Source organism: Brassica napus, chromosome C6 (genome assembly GCF_020379485.1).
Source record: "Brassica napus cultivar Da-Ae chromosome C6, Da-Ae, whole genome shotgun sequence".
NCBI classification, from domain to species: domain Eukaryota; kingdom Viridiplantae; phylum Streptophyta; class Magnoliopsida; order Brassicales; family Brassicaceae; genus Brassica; species Brassica napus.
Genome location: NC_063449.1, coordinates 46,099,128 through 46,115,555, shown reverse-complemented (window position 1 = coordinate 46,115,555; position 16,428 = coordinate 46,099,128). Strand labels below are relative to the sequence as shown.

General features: G+C 35.4%; 2 protein-coding genes and 1 long non-coding RNA gene across 5 annotated transcripts; 1 reads left to right on the top strand and 2 right to left on the bottom strand.

Annotated features, from left to right (window-relative positions):
• Positions 1–2,217: 2,217 nt before the first annotated feature.
• Positions 2,218–3,299, bottom strand: LOC106406405. The gene is made up of 3 exons (XR_001281531.3): positions 2,865–3,299; positions 2,745–2,786; positions 2,218–2,520 (listed from the first exon to the last, which is right to left on the bottom strand). It is a non-coding gene; the product is annotated as an uncharacterized LOC106406405 (long non-coding RNA).
• A 115-nt stretch (positions 3,300–3,414) lies between these two features.
• Positions 3,415–7,026, top strand: LOC106406404 (probable serine/threonine-protein kinase PIX13). The gene is made up of 6 exons (XM_013847063.3): positions 3,415–3,886; positions 3,998–4,494; positions 5,775–5,910; positions 6,021–6,154; positions 6,247–6,370; positions 6,535–7,026. The coding sequence occupies exons 1-6, from the start codon at positions 3,811–3,813 to the stop codon at positions 6,921–6,923; spliced, it is 1,356 nt and encodes a 451-aa protein (XP_013702517.1). The 5' UTR covers positions 3,415–3,810; the 3' UTR covers positions 6,924–7,026.
• A 403-nt stretch (positions 7,027–7,429) lies between these two features.
• On the bottom strand, positions 7,430–11,594 carry LOC106406403 (protein NLP5). 3 transcript variants are annotated; one of them, XM_013847061.3, is made up of 5 exons: positions 11,396–11,594; positions 10,268–11,093; positions 10,138–10,185; positions 8,858–9,704; positions 7,430–8,395 (listed from the first exon to the last, which is right to left on the bottom strand). In XM_013847061.3, exons 2-5 carry the CDS (start codon positions 11,066–11,068, stop codon positions 7,683–7,685), a joined length of 2,409 nt encoding a protein of 802 aa, XP_013702515.1. In that variant the 5' UTR covers positions 11,069–11,093; positions 11,396–11,594; the 3' UTR covers positions 7,430–7,682. The 3 variants fall into 3 exon arrangements, with proteins under 3 accessions (XP_013702515.1, XP_048617444.1, XP_022560535.1); XM_048761487.1 differs by having other exon boundaries at positions 10,268–11,034; positions 11,396–11,580; XM_022704814.2 differs by lacking the exon at positions 11,396–11,594 and adding an exon at positions 11,256–11,345.
• Between the last annotated feature and the right edge of the window lie 4,834 nt (positions 11,595–16,428).

The following is a 16,428-nucleotide window of genomic DNA, read 5'->3' as shown; positions in this document are numbered from 1 at the left end:
GCATAGAACTTTTATTATCTCCATTATTATGATTTTTTCAAACCCAACGTGATTGAAAGCAACTAAACATAAGCATAGTAGTTAATCACATTTGTTTGATTGTGTTTATTTTGAGGATTTTACTGTTTTATTCATTAATTAGAGCACCTGCTGACTGTATAGTACTCATAATGTTTCACCATTTATATAGACAATAACAAACATCAAACATTTTCTTAAAAAATAGGAACATGAGTTGTTTTTTGTTTTTTCTGATTTAGCTATTTTCCCCAGACAAATCATTTGTATTTTATTTCGGAGAGAAGTAAGGACATTTACATTGGAGCATCTCTAAGCACATTCTATTTTCTCATCTAAAATAGAGTTTAGAGTAAAAATGCTTCAATTATACTTTACTTTTTATTCTATAATAGAGTAAAAAAGGTGTACTCTATAAATAAAATAATTCATTTATTTTTTATTCATCAATTTATTTTTCACTCTAAAACTTAGTATTATTGGAGTAGTATTCAATTTTATTATAGAATAACTCTGTTTTGATGAAAAAATAGAGTGAACCATTGAAGATGGTCTTAGTAAACATCTCATAAAATATTTCAATGCTAATAAAAAATCAAAGTATCTCAATAATAAAAAAAGAAACGAAATGAAAATGAGAAGAAGAATGAAAAACTCATTTGATAGTTGTCAAATGCTTATCAGTCAAGTTTCAAAATATTAAAATTATATATAACTGACTTCGTATTTGGCATGTAAAAGCTATTTTAGCCAGCACTTGAGCATATTCTATTTTAGTTAAACAATTTGATATTCCGGAGAACAAATATGATTCAGGACTGTAATCTAATAGCAGTACGCACATCAACGCTGTTTATCATATGTTATTCAGGTACGACAAAGATACAATTTCAGAAAATTATTTATTAATTTATAGTTCCAGAAATAGTTACATACGTTCATTAAATATATTTTTTAAGTTCTCGGTCAAAAAATGGAAACATATTTTAAATTATATTTGATTTGAAACAATTTGAATAAAACTGTTAACGTATGTCAAATATAATTGTGAAACTAACTTATACCACTATCTTGTAAGACTACAAGCAACATTCTTCAACTTGAAACTGCACATTCAGACGTCCTTTCAGATCATGTGGGGAGCGCATACGTAACTGGTTGTATGAATCTTCCAATACATAAGCTCAGCAAACACTTATATGCAGGGACCTTTACCTCTCTTGTTTTCAAAATCCTTCAACCTGGTGCCTTAGATTCAGAAAGGTTCTCTAGTAATCTTGGATTTTGCCTATGCTTCTCCGCAAACTTTGCAAATGTCAGGAGCCTTCGATTTTCCAGAGAAGCTACGCTGGATTTAGAAGATGAACTATGGCGGACTCTCCATCTATCACATTCGCATGATTCTGCTGTAACATTAACAGAGTTTGAATTTTCTGACATAGAACAAAGATAAGCACAATAAGAGGAAGGAACCTCTGAGTTCCTGGAGAAAGAGGGGACAAAGGAGAGACCCCAAGGGCATGATCACCATTGGATATGGGTTGTTGTAGCTGCAATATGATCCATCAACAACTCAGTCATGCGATACACTGGCTATGTCCTTGCCAAGGGGTCTAGTCTTTTCACAGTGTTTTGTTCCTCGTGTTCTGCTTTCTCTTCGGTTTCAAATATTGCTATCATCACTAACAGAAGTTAGTGAGCTTAGAACTTGTAGAACATGGAGTGTTGAAGCACCTGCCATGGAACATGTGCTGTGATGCAGCCTCTGTATTGCTCAGTGCCGCCAGCTCATGGGCAAATGAGGAAGTCAACCACTTGCCAACTGTGAGAGTTCTTTAGCAAAAACTTCTTATGAGCCACATTTACCACAGCTAGCTTTTAGAATACCTCTCCTGCTAAAAAGTAAATTTTATTTGTTAATCTATGAATGTACAAAATTAAAAGCGTGTAAGAAAGTCAGGGATATGAAAATACATATGCTGTCTTGACTACGGTGGGATGCATACATAAATATAAGAAGAAAGACGACACTCAGGAAAGCAAGCTCCCTTCTTTGACACCAATCGGATCAGGCTCTGTGTCCACGTCTGCTCCATCAGACATCCCAACAACCTCAGCAAGCTCTCCTCCTAACTGATCCCTAAAGCTAACTCGTAGCTTCTTCCTCCTCTTACCCACAACCCCACCTTCTGATCCCCCCCCCCCCCCCCCCCCCCCCTTATCTTTCCTTTTGCCCAACACAGAACCAGATTCTCCATTGCTCAAACCGTACCGATTGAGCAAAGTATTGTAAGCAACAACAGCTTCCTCGTCAGAAGGATCAGGAGGCGGCGGAATTATATGGAAGAATGCAAAGACGGTGGTGTCTTTTACCCTTCATCCACTCGCTCAGATTCAGAATCTTCTCGTGTTTCACTTGAAGCTTCTTCACCAACCCTTCTTTTCTGATCTCTTAGTCTGGGATGTTGTGTAGACAACTAACTATTCCAGTAAACCCATGACCTGAAACATACAGAACAGAGATCTTGATGAGTTTTGTGGCGGAAAGCATTCTGAAATCAAAGGTAAGAGATGCCCTTGACCAGAGATCTTGAGGCAACAATTGAAAGCAAGAACTAATTTGAACAACAACAACTATCAATCTACAATGAAAAGACTTGGTGAATGTATGGATTATCAAATCTAAACCAAAGCTGTTGGGATTAAAATCACCAAACCAAGATTACCTATGGTGGCGTAGAAATCCTCCGTTGTAGAACAATCTGGGGCTGCAAAAAAATAATTTTATTTATATGAAGATCGAGACAGGAGGAAAGTGCGATGTGAAAGCATCCAGAAGAACTCACCATTTAATAAAATCCCCCTCTTTGCAATGACGACAATGAAACTCAATCAAAATAAATCGGTTATAATAACTTTTTTTTCTTGAAACACTGTTATAATAACTATAGAACCCAGAATTAAGTTTTTGAACTAACCTGCTTTTGACACAGAATCTGAGTGGATTGCTTTCACTCTGCATCCTTCTTTATATGAATGATAAAGGGAAGTGGAGAAAGGATGCGACTGTTTTGAAAAGGGCAATAATGTGTAAAATTAATTGGAGAAGATGTAAGCGAAACTCTGAACGGTGAAGTTGGCTGGAGTAATCGGAAAGGCCACGAAAGAGGAAGAAAGCCTTTAGGTTAGGTTGTGTCAAAGCTGATATGGCATCTTAAAACGATTTGATTGGCTGGAATTAATTTGCATACGTGGACACTCTTAGAGCTTTAGATATCCTCCTTTTAGTATAGGTTAGACTATTGTTTTTTTGGCTAATAACTGAAAGTTTCCGAGTATTGACCTGTATATCCTTTGGACAATGGACAGTGTATGAAATGTGAAAACGGTACATGTATATATATATTTTTTCCCTATTTTTATTCTTGTGCAGCCAACAAGAATGAATCATGACTCATAGACGTTGATAATTTTGGTATTCAAAAATTACAACAATCAGTCAATTTTTTTTTTTTTTTTGACATCGAACAATCAGTCAATTAAATCGAAAGGGTGGCTATACAACCACGACGAAATCAAATACACACGACCTTTTATCAAATTAAAATTATATATATTCCCACAAAGAGAGTGTTTGCTTGGTGTTTCATCTCCGTTTCTCGGCTCTTTCCTCCATCTCTCAGTTAAAATCCCCAGAGAAAAACATCTCTCTAATCTTAAGTGATCGTAAAGTTTGAAGACGAAGATAACAAAAAAAAACAGAACAAAGTCAAAGCTTGTGTATGTGTCTTGATGGGTAACTTCTGTCCTAACGGATCTTCCAGTGTTGGACACGAAGAGATCCCTGTCTCCACCAAGCCCCTCCCAGGTTCATACATTTTTTAAAAAAATGTTTTTAAAAATGTTTTTGTTTTTCTCTTTTAAATCGAACTTATGTAGTGAGGTTTTAATCTAACAAGATCGTGTGTGGATCTAACAGCCGTGAAACATGGGCAAAATCCAGTAAGTCAGAAGGTTCCGCCGCCGGTGGTGGTAATGCCGCCGGCTAGGGGCTCGAATCCAAAGTTTCCGGCGGCGGAAACAAGAACCGTAGATAACACGCCTCGTCAAAAACAGCAGGAGAAGAAGCCAAGATCCGTCGATGACCCATCTCGTGAAAAACAGCAGGAGAAGAAGCCGAGATCCGTCGAGACTCCGCCGTCAAAGCCGGTGGAGAAACAAGGTGTGGGAAAAAAGGCAGTGCCGCCGAGCGGGAAGATAGTGACGCCAAATCTAAAGATGTTCACATTAACGGATCTTATGACGGCGACAAAGAATTTCCGGCCGGAGTCGATGATCGGAGAAGGCGGGTTCGGACAGGTGTTCAAAGGATGGGTTGATGAGAAGACCTTATCTCCGTCGAGGGCCGGCGTGGGAATACCAATCGCCGTTAAGAAATCTAACCCTGATAGTGCTCAAGGGTTACATGAGTGGCAGGCAAGTAACTCCTATTTTTCCTCTTTTTTCTTTTATTTTAATTCAAATTTGCATCGGAAATCATTAAAAACTTCTAATTTAGGCAAGTATTATAGGTGCATTTTTTTTGTTGGTAAACTATATAGGAGCAAATTAGGGAAATAAATCCAAATTGCGATGTATTCGTGACATTATTAACAAAAATTACTACTAAATACCCCCAATAGACTGGGCATTTCAATGACTGTTGGAAACGTAAGCACGAGATTATATTCTTCAAACATGCTCTGGAACAACTTTAACATGCTACTTGTCGTTTTGTTGATCAATATAACGACTTTTAAAAAACGTACTGTATATTTTTGTAATACTGATTAGTTAAACAAATGATCAATGTTATTAGTTTGGCAATTATTTTGTGGTTTTATTTTACAAAACGTCATTTAGGGTATGATTGTCAATAACTAAAAAGCACAAAACGTACACGGTATAAGATATTTTAGTGGCGTTTTAGAAATCATTTATCATACATAATATTGATGTATTTTGAAACGCACACATAATATTTTTAAACCTAAATAGCTGTATTTGAATATAAATTTCATTTCAATCATTTATAATTGAATTTATTGCACCCATCTCATTTATATCACTTTTGAAAGAAGAAGCCAAAAAGATGAAGAAGAAGTCAAGGCATTCATTCTCACGTAACTGCATTAGTCATTCAAGAAAAGAATACGTTTATAATAGTCAATAAGATATACATAAAAAAGAAGAAGATATACTTACATAAATATTTAATGATGTAGTTGATGCGTGGAAATTATTTTCTTCTTTTATGTGAAGTGTATCCAGCTAGAAATTCCGTCATAGCTACAATATCAAATAAAAAAAATTAAGTAAGAAACATACACGATCATATATATTATACGTGGAATATAATATGCAACTTGTGAAAATATGAAAACAAGTAATTTTGTTTAGGATTTAGGAACAAAAGATAAAAGTAATATTGACTTGGTTCTCGACAAGGAACACAAATTTCAACTTTAAGAAGCTTAAAAATATATGTAACCATTTGAAAAAGGTTACATATATTTTTAATACCCTTGTACTCATTTCCTAACATTAGATTTTGTGTCTCTCAGTCGATAATTACACACTAATAGTATAGTTATTTGCTATCTATGTAGAAAATATTGAACAAAGCAACAAATTTTATCACTTTCTTCTTATATCAATGGGTTTAATTTAAAATGTAACCATATTGCATATGTGTGGATATATGGTAAAAATTGCAGTGTGAAGTGAGATTCTTAGGGAAGTTTCATCATCCAAATCTAGTCAAGCTCTTGGGATATTGCTGGGAAGAGAATCAGTTCCTCTTGGTCTATGAGTTTTTGCCTAAAGGAAGCCTTGAAAACCACCTCTTCTCAAGTACTATTTCTCTCATACATTAATCCTATTTATATACATCTTTTTCTTCTTTTCTTTTTGACAACCTTATTCATCTATTTATATAAGGTGTGCATGTAATGTCAATGCAGAAGGAGATGGGTTGACATGGGATACACGTTTTAAAATCGCCATAGAAGCAGCTCAAGGACTTACATTTTTGCATAACTCCGAGAAGAGTGTTATTTACAGAGACTTCAAGGCTTCCAACATTCTTCTTGATTCCGTACGGTCTCGTTTCTTTGTCATCTCTAGCTCGCACGTTTACAGCATGCTACACCTTGTTTTGGGTTAACAGTTCTTTGCCGTTTCTTACAGAACTTCAACGCCAAGCTTTCTGACTTTGGTCTAGCCAAACATGGTCCAATTAATGGATATTCCCACGTGACCACCCGTGTCATGGGCACACAAGGTTATGCAGCTCCCGAATATGTGGCTACAGGTAACTAAAAACGTGCAATGTTTGTTTGTAAAAACGTATTTCAACTTCTTTTTTGTTGTTTTATTTGGTTTGGCAAAAAAAACTTGTTTTAGTTAATTTTTTGAATATATAATTTCATTTGAATTTTAGATTATTACATAAACATGTTTTCTTTGATGTTATAGGTCATTTATACGTGCTGAGTGATGTTTACGGATTTGGAGTGGTCCTCTTAGAGCTATTAACCGGTCTAAGAGCACTAGACCCAAACCGACCATCTGCGCAACAGAACCTCGTGGAATGGGCTAAACCGGTTCTGTCCCAGAAAAAGAAGATTCAGAAGTTGATGGACCCACGGCTCGAGCACAAATATCCACTCTTGGCGGTGACCAAAACCGCCGCACTAATTTTACGGTGTCTCGAGGCTGACCCCAAGAACCGACCTCCCATGGACGATGTACTTAGAGAATTAGAAATTGTAAGGACTATCAGAGAGCAACCAAAAGAAGAGAAGCGTAACCGGAACAATGGACATAGTTCACCGCACGTCCGTAAAACCGGTCGAACCAGATAGTCAAAGTCCCCTTTGGAAGTTTGGATCAGTCATATGTACACACTCAAACATACGTAAAACCTTTATTTTTTAAATAAATAAAATATCTTCCTTCTTTTACATTTTTTATTAATGTTTTTACATCAGTACATTTGAGATTAAAATTCCTGAAAATACAATTTATTATCAAATAGTCAGATCAATATAACAAGATATTTTGCATGTAGCATCATAAAAAAATTCAATATGCAAATAAAATTGTTAAACATAAATTTTCATAAGAACTAGATTTATATATTGTAGAATTGTCATGTAATAGCTTTCATATAAAAGACTGATAAATAAATATTTAAAAATTAATTTCACAAAAAGAGACTTAGTAAGATATTATTTGTTGTACACTAGGACTGTATTGTTTTCTCCTGCAAAAAAAAAAAATTATTTTTGGTAATTGTAGAGCTCTTAATTTTCTTTTCCTTTGTGATGCAGTTTCAGTTTCTACTGACAATAAATGTTTTAACTCATAGTTTATGGAAAAAATGTAATTATTGAAAATGTGCATCTACATTTGCAAACCAACAGCACATTACAATACAAACATACTAGTAAACAAGAAAAATAAAATTATTTGTTTCTATAAAATAAAGGCACTTTACATGTTCTCTCTCTCTGCCATATCAAGCACCACCTAATAATCTTGAAAAAAAGTAAAGAAAACCTATGAACAATGCTTACACAACACAAACTATAAGTGACATCTTTCTCTCTTACTTCATTCTGTCAGGAAAGTGATCCACTGATAGAAGAACGTTCTTGCAAATGCTGAGAAGAGAGCTGAAGCAAAAGCTTTATCGTCTCTCCAGGGAAAGACCTGCAGACATCAACACATTCCTCAACATCATCATCACACCTCAACAAAACCCATTCATTGTCTTCATCTAAGTACTTCAGATCATATCTGCTCACATCTTCTATACCAAACCGTTTCGCTATCTCCCACAACAGATCTTTAAGCCTGCGCGAGTTCCTCATCCTGAACCTGATCTTCTCCTCCTCGTAGCTCACCTTCAACCTCAGAAAATCATCGTCCTGTGATGACGTCGATGGTGATAACTGCGTGGTCTGCGTTTGCTTAAAAGATCTTGTATCTTCTCTAGCTTTGTTCATAGGATCCTCCTTGTTTACTTGTGTTTCGCTTGAACAACTCGACGTGTGGCTACAAGAGGAACCAGGGGAGGAGGATTTTGCAGGCTGTGAAAGTGAAGAAGGAGGCAAGAACGTTGTCTGCTTGGATTGTTGCTCTTGTGAAGAAGCTAGGTTCGGGAAGTTAGCATAGAAGGAGCCTATAGGGAGATGATGACCTGACACTCCTTGAACAGAGTCAATGACACGTTGGATCTTCTGAAGCGAGTGACCAACTTTCTTGATCTTTCTTGATGGCCATCTCTGTATCCCATGCTGTCTGCAGATTCTCTTCAACGTCGTTGGACAAACTGAAAACAAGTTCTCCATGATCAATAAACAACACAAAATCTCTAATGAACTCAAGAATAAAAATGTTTTTTTAACCATTGTGTCAGAGGTCCCAGTAGAATGACCACTGGGACGAAACTAATATTAAAGGTTTCCGGTCTGGGAGATTACATGTTTCGTCCCCGAACCGCTAACTAGGAGTACAAACGGTGCGCCCGCTCCGGATCCAAACCCGTGTCCCCCGTATATTAATAGTTAAGGGACCCAATTTTTTTATAAACGGAAAGTTTTACATAAATTATATTAAAGTTTTAATAAATAAATTGAAAAGGGGCCAAAAAATATTTTAAATGTATATAGTTTTGTTTACATCACAAAATATTACTGTTAAAAAATTTAAAACAAAATTTTCTTTTAAAACATAGAAAAAAAATTAATGTTAAGCCGACTGGTATTAAAAAAAAAAGTTTTTTTTAACTTACCACCAATACTCTTGGCAGCATCTTTGAGACTCCCTGCAAAGTATTGGCGCAGAACATCCAAAGTAATGTTCTTCTCAGCTTTTGTTTTCTTCTTCTCAGTCACTCTACTTGAACCACCACCACCACTAGAGAAAGTGCTGTTCTCATTCACCACACTCACTCCTTTACCATAGTCAAAGCCTAGCTCTCCATCAACAGCTAAGCCTACATGTTGAGGATTACTATTACTTTCATGTACTTCACATGTCTCCTCTATCTTTGGAAGTGTCTCAACCTCACTGACCATTGAATCTCCCTCTTCTTCTAGCTCCTTCTCAGTGACTGTCCTTAAACTTCTAGGCACATGAGCCATTATAGTGGACAGAGCATTCAACATTCTCCTCTGTTCCTCTATGTCTCTGCAGTCTTTAGGCAAAAAGAACTCCAAAACAAAGTCAGCTGAGCCAGTGTGGATGCAGCGCAAGCGTATAGCGACCGTGCCGTGTAGTCCAAACATAGTTGCGTGGTGAGAGAGAGGGTACTCGGATTTTTTGTAGCTAGAGACATCGGATGAGAAGCAAGGACCGTTGGTCAAAAACGCTTCTCCGACGACTCCTTGGCCTTTTAGGAGATGGTGCTCAGAGCAAGCTTCGTGGAACTCACGGACTGTGGGTTCACCGACGTAGCAAGCATCGTCTATTGTGGATACACAGTGGATGTAGTTGTGGTCGTTGTGACGGCAGCCGGTTTTGCTTTGTTTGAGACAAGACATCCATGTTTGAGCTAGTGGGAGTTTGTGTGTCTCGCAGGCACATCTCAAGAGGTTTCTGATCTCAGGTAATGCAGCTTGGTAGGAGAAGTCAGGTCCCTGATTAGAAAAGATAAACAAAGATCAACAAACAAAAGTGAAAAATATGAACATGGTTCTAAAAATCGGTTTAGACGGCACATACGTAGCAACTCAGTCCTATCCGAAACCATTTATACAATAAATTGTTCTAAATCAGTTAAAATTTGTTTAAACCGATCTAAATTAGTCTAAATTAAGCAATAATATAAGTATAAATGCACAACTTTGTCTACTTGCTTTTGTTTTATATACCTAATTTTGATAATTCATCACAATAGTTTATAGCTAAAACCAAATACTAAAATATCTTATATAAATGTAAAATATGTATAAAATAAATCAATAATTTGTTGTGTAGACCCCGGATAATCCGCCTATTCAATAGTCTTTCTATAAAGTGTCTAATTAACGTCTAGTGATTTCTTGAACATTGGTTATGAGCTTTTTTTACCTTTAGAGAAGGCGAAACCGGAACTTCAGTGCTCCTAAGATCAACAGCCTGTGAGCAAAAACATCACTTAAGCTTTTTTCCAAGAAAAGCATAAAAGATCAAAAGGAGACAAAGCCAAATGAAACAAAACCTGAAGTGCTCTGCAGATGCTGTCAAGCTCAGGGCTCAACTTAACCATCTGAGTAGTCATAACAACCTCAATAACACCTATGCAAGTCTTACTACCTTGTTCAAACACAGGGATAGCTAACGTCCCACGGACATCGCAGTCCTGAGCATGCTGGACTCTAGGATACTCCTCGTTCTTGAAAAACCTCACATCAGGAGTCCACTCAGGAACCTGCCCCAAGAAAACTCTCCCAGGCAAACCAACCAAGTCCTTGGAGCTCGAATCCTCTTGCTCAGCAGAGAACTGATAATTCTCAGAGATCTCTCTGTAATGAGCAAGCCTCTGAGACATCGGATCATGGCTGAAAGGCTGTTCCTTTGTGGTTAAGACTCTCTTACCTCCTCTATCCACAGGCACCCACAGCTGTATAAGAGAGTCACCTCTCTCGCTAGTGAAATCTTTAATGTGTTTCACCGCTTGAACCAATCTCTCCATCACAGAAGAGCCGTGACCTCCACCGCTTGGTCCAATCCACAACCGTCTGTTCAGGGTTGAGAGATCCTCAAGACTAGACCTTTCTGCAAAGCCCTGACCATACATGTGAGATAAGGTAGAGGAAGAGATTGCTGCTGTGTTGTCTTGCTGTGGAGACCACATGAAGGAGGAAGGATCAAATGGGGCTATGGAGGTTGAAGGACTAAAGTTTGGGAACTCAGATGCATCTGTTGTTGTTGTCTCTAACCAGCAGCCATCTAGAAGCAAACCGTCCATGAATGAAGAGTCCATAGCTGGATCCATGGGGAGATGATAATTGTTATTCATTGCTCAAGTGAAGCAACAACAACATCTGAAAAAAAAAAAAAGAACAATAATAACAAAAACCCATTTGAGGAGAAGAATCAAATCAAGCAAAGATCTTGTAAATAGGGAAGAACAGAGAATCAAAGAGTGGGAAAGTTTCCAACTTTTTTTCTCTGTTTTTGATTCCTACAAGTTGGTTAAACTATACCCTAAATCCCTAATCCCTTGTGGGTTAAGTTGGTCAAGCACTAATCTGATTCCTTCTTGATGGAGAAGAAAGAAAGGCGAGACCTTTGAGGTGATTATTAGATATGAAAAACAAAAATAGAAAGAAAGAAAGAAACTCACAAAAGACGTCAGATTCACGGAAGATTCCTGGAGTAGGTTTTATAAATGTTTTTTTTTCCCTTTATTTAGTTGATGAAGAGAATCTTGATCTGTCCCTAAAGACCACTTGTTGTCTTAAGAGACAGGAGAAACAGTTGAAACAACACACCCCCAAACTCTGAGGGAAAAGAAAGGCTGTCAAGATGTCTTTGATGGGTATATGTACCTGGTTGTGAAGTTAAGTACCTCCACCTCTTCCACAAGAAATTTTAAAATAACAAATAAATAAATATATATCATATTTTAGGAAGCATCTTTATCTCATACTATATTGGAAAGAAGAAAAATACCCTTCAACTGAATTTTAAGTTCACATTTCTTATAAAATAGTATTCGCTCTGTTTTAAATATTTAATGTTCTAAAAAAAAATTCTAAACTAGATAACTTTTTCAATTTTCTATACAAAATTTATTAAATTATTATGTTAATATATGATCAGTTATATACTGAAAATTGTTTTATTATTCGTTAATTTGTGTTTAAATGAGTAATAAATAATGTTTTTGTTTAAAAATATAAAAAAAAAATCTATTACAAAAACTCTAAAATGTTATCTAATAAAAAATGAAAGATAATTACACTTTGGTCTCTTTGTATCTTTCTCTCACTTCCAGCTGCGTGGGTCTTCACTCTTGAGAGATTCCCATATTCTAGATAGAAGGAGAGCGTGACAATGATATTAAAAGTTTTTGTGAAGTTTCATGTCTTGGGCATTGAATAGCTCTCCATGTATTCTTGATATAAAAATATTGTATTTCTATATAAAACAAAGTCAACTTTTCTCGACCAATGTTGAGGAGAGGTAATTTTATGCAAAGTTTTGGAGGCAATAATAATCAGGGAACAAATAGAGCTGACCAACATTTATGAGATTTAGCAAACAAAACTATGAATAATAGTTGAATTTTCGCCGCTGACTTTGTTAATTTACTCTTTTTATTACTACTAATCGATAGGTTATAGTATTATAAATCCTACAAAGCTGGAGAAGAGATGGGTGTCTATATAAAACGGTTTCGTCTTTGAGTTTACTACATCAGCTCACCTTTCTTGAACAGTTCTTGTAGTGATCGTTTCGTCTTTGCTAGTGGAAGTTGAATAAATTAGAGGTAAATGAGCTAGAGAAATAAAAACAAAGGTTCTCCCATGTGTACACCCACGAAACCATAACATTTTTATGCTACCAGTTACTATTTTTTTTCTAAAAGCAAAGTTGGAGAGAAGATATCCAGTAATTATTAAAAAAAAAATAACAGAAAATAAGTACACGAACCAATTACTAATTGATGGGAGCAAGTTGGAATGTAACAAGAAAACAAGTGGGGAGCAGGTTTTTCGCTTTTCCCTGTGGGTAAAAAAAATGAAAAACTTAAATCAATAGAAATTAATATTCCATTTGTCGTATTGTTTATTTTTTCTTTTGGTCAGCGTTTGTCCTATTGGATTTATTAGAGGACACTTTGTAATTGAAATGGAGGGCAATGGTGGCCCACTTAGCCTCGTGCAAATGTGATACTCTTCTAGAGACATTTGTGTTCCTTGTTAAACTCTTTCACCTGTCAAAACGTTTTGCAGTTAGCTAAAATGTGTGTGAACTTTTAGTGGATTGGTTGGTCTATCAAGACCTGAGGTATTGGGTTGTGGTGAAAAGATAAACCGGTGAGTTTTAGGCGAAACCATACAACCGTATCAAACAAATTAACAAAATATATGACTGTTTTTCAAGTGAAATCAAGTCAGAGGACTCAAAAACACACAACCTTTGAAGAATCCAGAAGTCTAGTTTACGTGATAGTGATTGGTTTACCTTTGAAGATTAATATTCAAAACGATTATTGAAAAATTACGCAAAGTGAAGAAGGGAAAATAAGTGGTGGATGAGTGGCTTCCCTCCACTTGGGATTTGTCCTAAAACTCCCACTTAAGGGCAAAGAGGCTTATGTCACTCCCACTTTAATTACATACTTTGAATTCAACGTAATATACTTTAAAAATGATTCTCCAATTACATTGGTTAGATTCAGAGATTACTTTTCTTTCGCAGCTATTATGTTTGACTATGATATTATAGTTTTTTTCTCAACCACTTAACTACTAGTTAGCAGTTTTATAAAAGAATGCAAACTGAGAAAAGAGTGCTTTTACTATCAAAAAACTTATTTTGATCTCTGGTTACAATAAATATACAGTTAGAAAAGTCCAGTAATTAACATTTATAAGCTTCAAATCACATTTTAAAGCTGTAATATAATGGATCTGGTCAAATCTGTGGGAAAATGTGGTTTTATGAGATGGAGAGACTATTTGATTACTTTTGTGTTTGGTTAAATGATTATTAATGTTGCAACTTGATCAAAATGCATCTCAGTTTTGGTTCTCTCCCTAGACAAAATCTCAGACTTACCTTACCACTCGGCTTATATATATACTTTTTGTCGGCTGCCATCTTCTAGATGAACTGAATTCAGAAAAAACCTTTTGTGTGTGAAAAAAAAAGCATACTCAGCTGACATTCGAAGAAAAGGTGAGCTATATGATTGATAATGAAAGGAACAACAAACTTTGACCTAACATGTATGGAAGAAGATTCCAAGTATATAAAAAGTAAAGTGATTCTTCCTGCCAAGGGAATCTCCTTTATGATATGATATGATATTATATATACGACAAATTAGCAATAGCCTCAAGAGAATGGTCGAATAAACTTTTACAAGTTGTGATAATTTTTTCACGTCATAGTTTAGGTAATGAGTTTCCACTTTTGCTATCTTGTCACACACCCAATAAATTAGCTGACAGCATAACTGAAGCTGACACAACGATGACAAAGTTTGAAATGAACTTGTTGTATATATTGAAACTTTAAACCTGAAACTAAAATATCATCCTTTTTTTCTCTCTTAACTTTACTGAGGAGCTTATGAGTTGAAAGACGTGCAACTTTCCTTTGGGTGCTGTTTTTGAGCTTTGGGCTTTGTTGGATCGCCTTCCATCTCGGACCCTTTCCGAGTGAGACTTGAACTTAAGGGCTCTTGGACAACAGAGCATTTTTTGGGCCGAGAAACTTTCTCTGGACCAATCTCCACTTAGTTTTTTTTTTTTTTTGTCACAAATTAGTTAGAACTCAAAGTTTCAGCTGGATTACAAGATGCTTGGCAAAAACTTAACTAATTAGACAAAACACTCAAAGCCAAGCAGCCATCATGAATTTGAATTTTCCCAAACACAGATCCAAGATTCTGTAAACTACACTCAATGCTTATCACTGGATTTGTGAGCCAATTGTATATTTACAACAACCCACTGCATTATTATCGCTAAACATTATTTAACTGTGGAAGGCTTACAAAGACAAGATCTAAGATACCACAAGCCTATATATTTTCAGATACTCAGCCTCACGATAAGACGGCTAGCTGGATTCTGGTCAACAGATTGATCAACAAGTGATAAGAAAAAGAAATAACCAAATCTCGCAAATCTAATCAATCAGAGATCAATATCAGGGAAGCAAAAAGAAAAACTTAATGGTAAAAGTCACTGAGCTAAGACCAGTAAGAAAGAGATGAAGATGCTTCGGATCTCGTGTCTGATGCACGTGAGTCACGTTGCTTTAAGCGTTGCCAAGGTTTCAATCCAGCTAGTAAAATCAGTAACCTCCCTCATCCATGTGCATATGATATGTTATAAAATTCGATTAGTAGATATGCCCAAGAACCCACAAAAACACACACTTTAAAAGTTCAGATTTGTTTGTTGATCAAAAAAAAAAAAAAAAAGTTCAGATTTGCAATGAGTTCAAGTTCTCCTAGTGTTTTAAAAGTTTATAAAGTGTAATAATTCTATATAAACAATTGTTTTTGAACGGATTCTATATAAACAACAACAGGAAAAACAGTACTTGCAACTTTGGTTAATTATTGGTTAAAATTGATTCTGTATAAACAATAACAAAATATTTTAACCAAGAATTAACCAAAGTTGCATGTACTAGTTGATAGTATTTATTGGATCGACTAAATCTTTGATTAATTGTAATAATTTAAAATAGCTACTCCTTCGGTTTCAGTATAATTATTGATTTAGACTTCTATACATAGATTAAAAAATATTTAATTTTGTATATTTATTAAATAAAAATATTATTACTAATATACATAATTGTATTTCAACCAATAGAAAAATAAAATAGAATATAAAATTAATAAATTTTTAATTCAAATTATAAAACAACGTTTATTTTAGAGCTATTTGGTTGGAAATACAAGAAACAAAAGATATTTAGGTAACCATCCAAACAACTTTTTAATTAGGTATGCGGGTATATGCATAAACGAGAACTTACCACTTTGTCCTTATAGCTGTGTTTAGCTCTGCGAAACCGAATATAGATTATAATAAGGTGTGTTTGTAGATGTCAGAGGAAAAAGACATTTTATCTTCTAATGTTTCATTTGCACTGATATAGAAAACACGAGTTAAGAACGCGTGGAGTACGTGAATGATGTAATAATAATACAAATATATAAGACAAAATACTCATTTCTTTTTTTGTGACATTAAAATAATTATTTTCTAATGAAAATCAAATAGGCTTGATTTTAGTTTTCTAAACCTTTTTGGCTAAGAAACAGAAGTACAAACATTAAGCTCAAACCATACACATGTTACAATCTAAACAAAATTAAAACAAATCAGAGAAAATACGTATTGGTCATTCATGAAACTTCTTGAATTAGCGGTGGTTGCATGACGTCATCATCTCATCTCCACCACCACCGGTAAAGCTTTTGAAACCACAGTGAAGCTTCTTTAATTTGATTTTGTACTTACTGTATAGGGATGTCTTTCACCATCAGACTTCTTGAACGGAGCATCTATATTTCATCATAAATTACAACCTGAGGAAGTTGAGTCAAGTTAAAGAACGACTATTTGTTAGACCAACTTTCATAAATCGCCAACTCTGCTGAATCATCTTCAAGGATAACTC

Coding starts and splice junctions, on each gene's coding strand:
- LOC106406404 (XM_013847063.3), top strand. CDS start 3,811: ATGGGTAACTTCTGTCCTAACGGATCTTCCAGTGTTGGACACGAAGAG. Junction 5,911..6,020: donor TGAAAACCACCTCTTCTCAA/GTACTATTTCTC, acceptor ATGTCAATGCAG/AAGGAGATGGGTTGACATGG. Junction 6,155..6,246: donor CCAACATTCTTCTTGATTCC/GTACGGTCTCGT, acceptor CGTTTCTTACAG/AACTTCAACGCCAAGCTTTC.
- LOC106406403 (XM_013847061.3), bottom strand. CDS start 11,068: ATGAATAACAATTATCATCTCCCCATGGATCCAGCTATGGACTCTTCA. Junction 9,705..10,137: donor CGGTTTCGCCTTCTCTAAAG/GTAAAAAAAGCT, acceptor TTTTCTAATCAG/GGACCTGACTTCTCCTACCA. Junction 8,396..8,857: donor TGCTGCCAAGAGTATTGGTG/GTAAGTTAAAAA, acceptor ACTTGTTTTCAG/TTTGTCCAACGACGTTGAAG.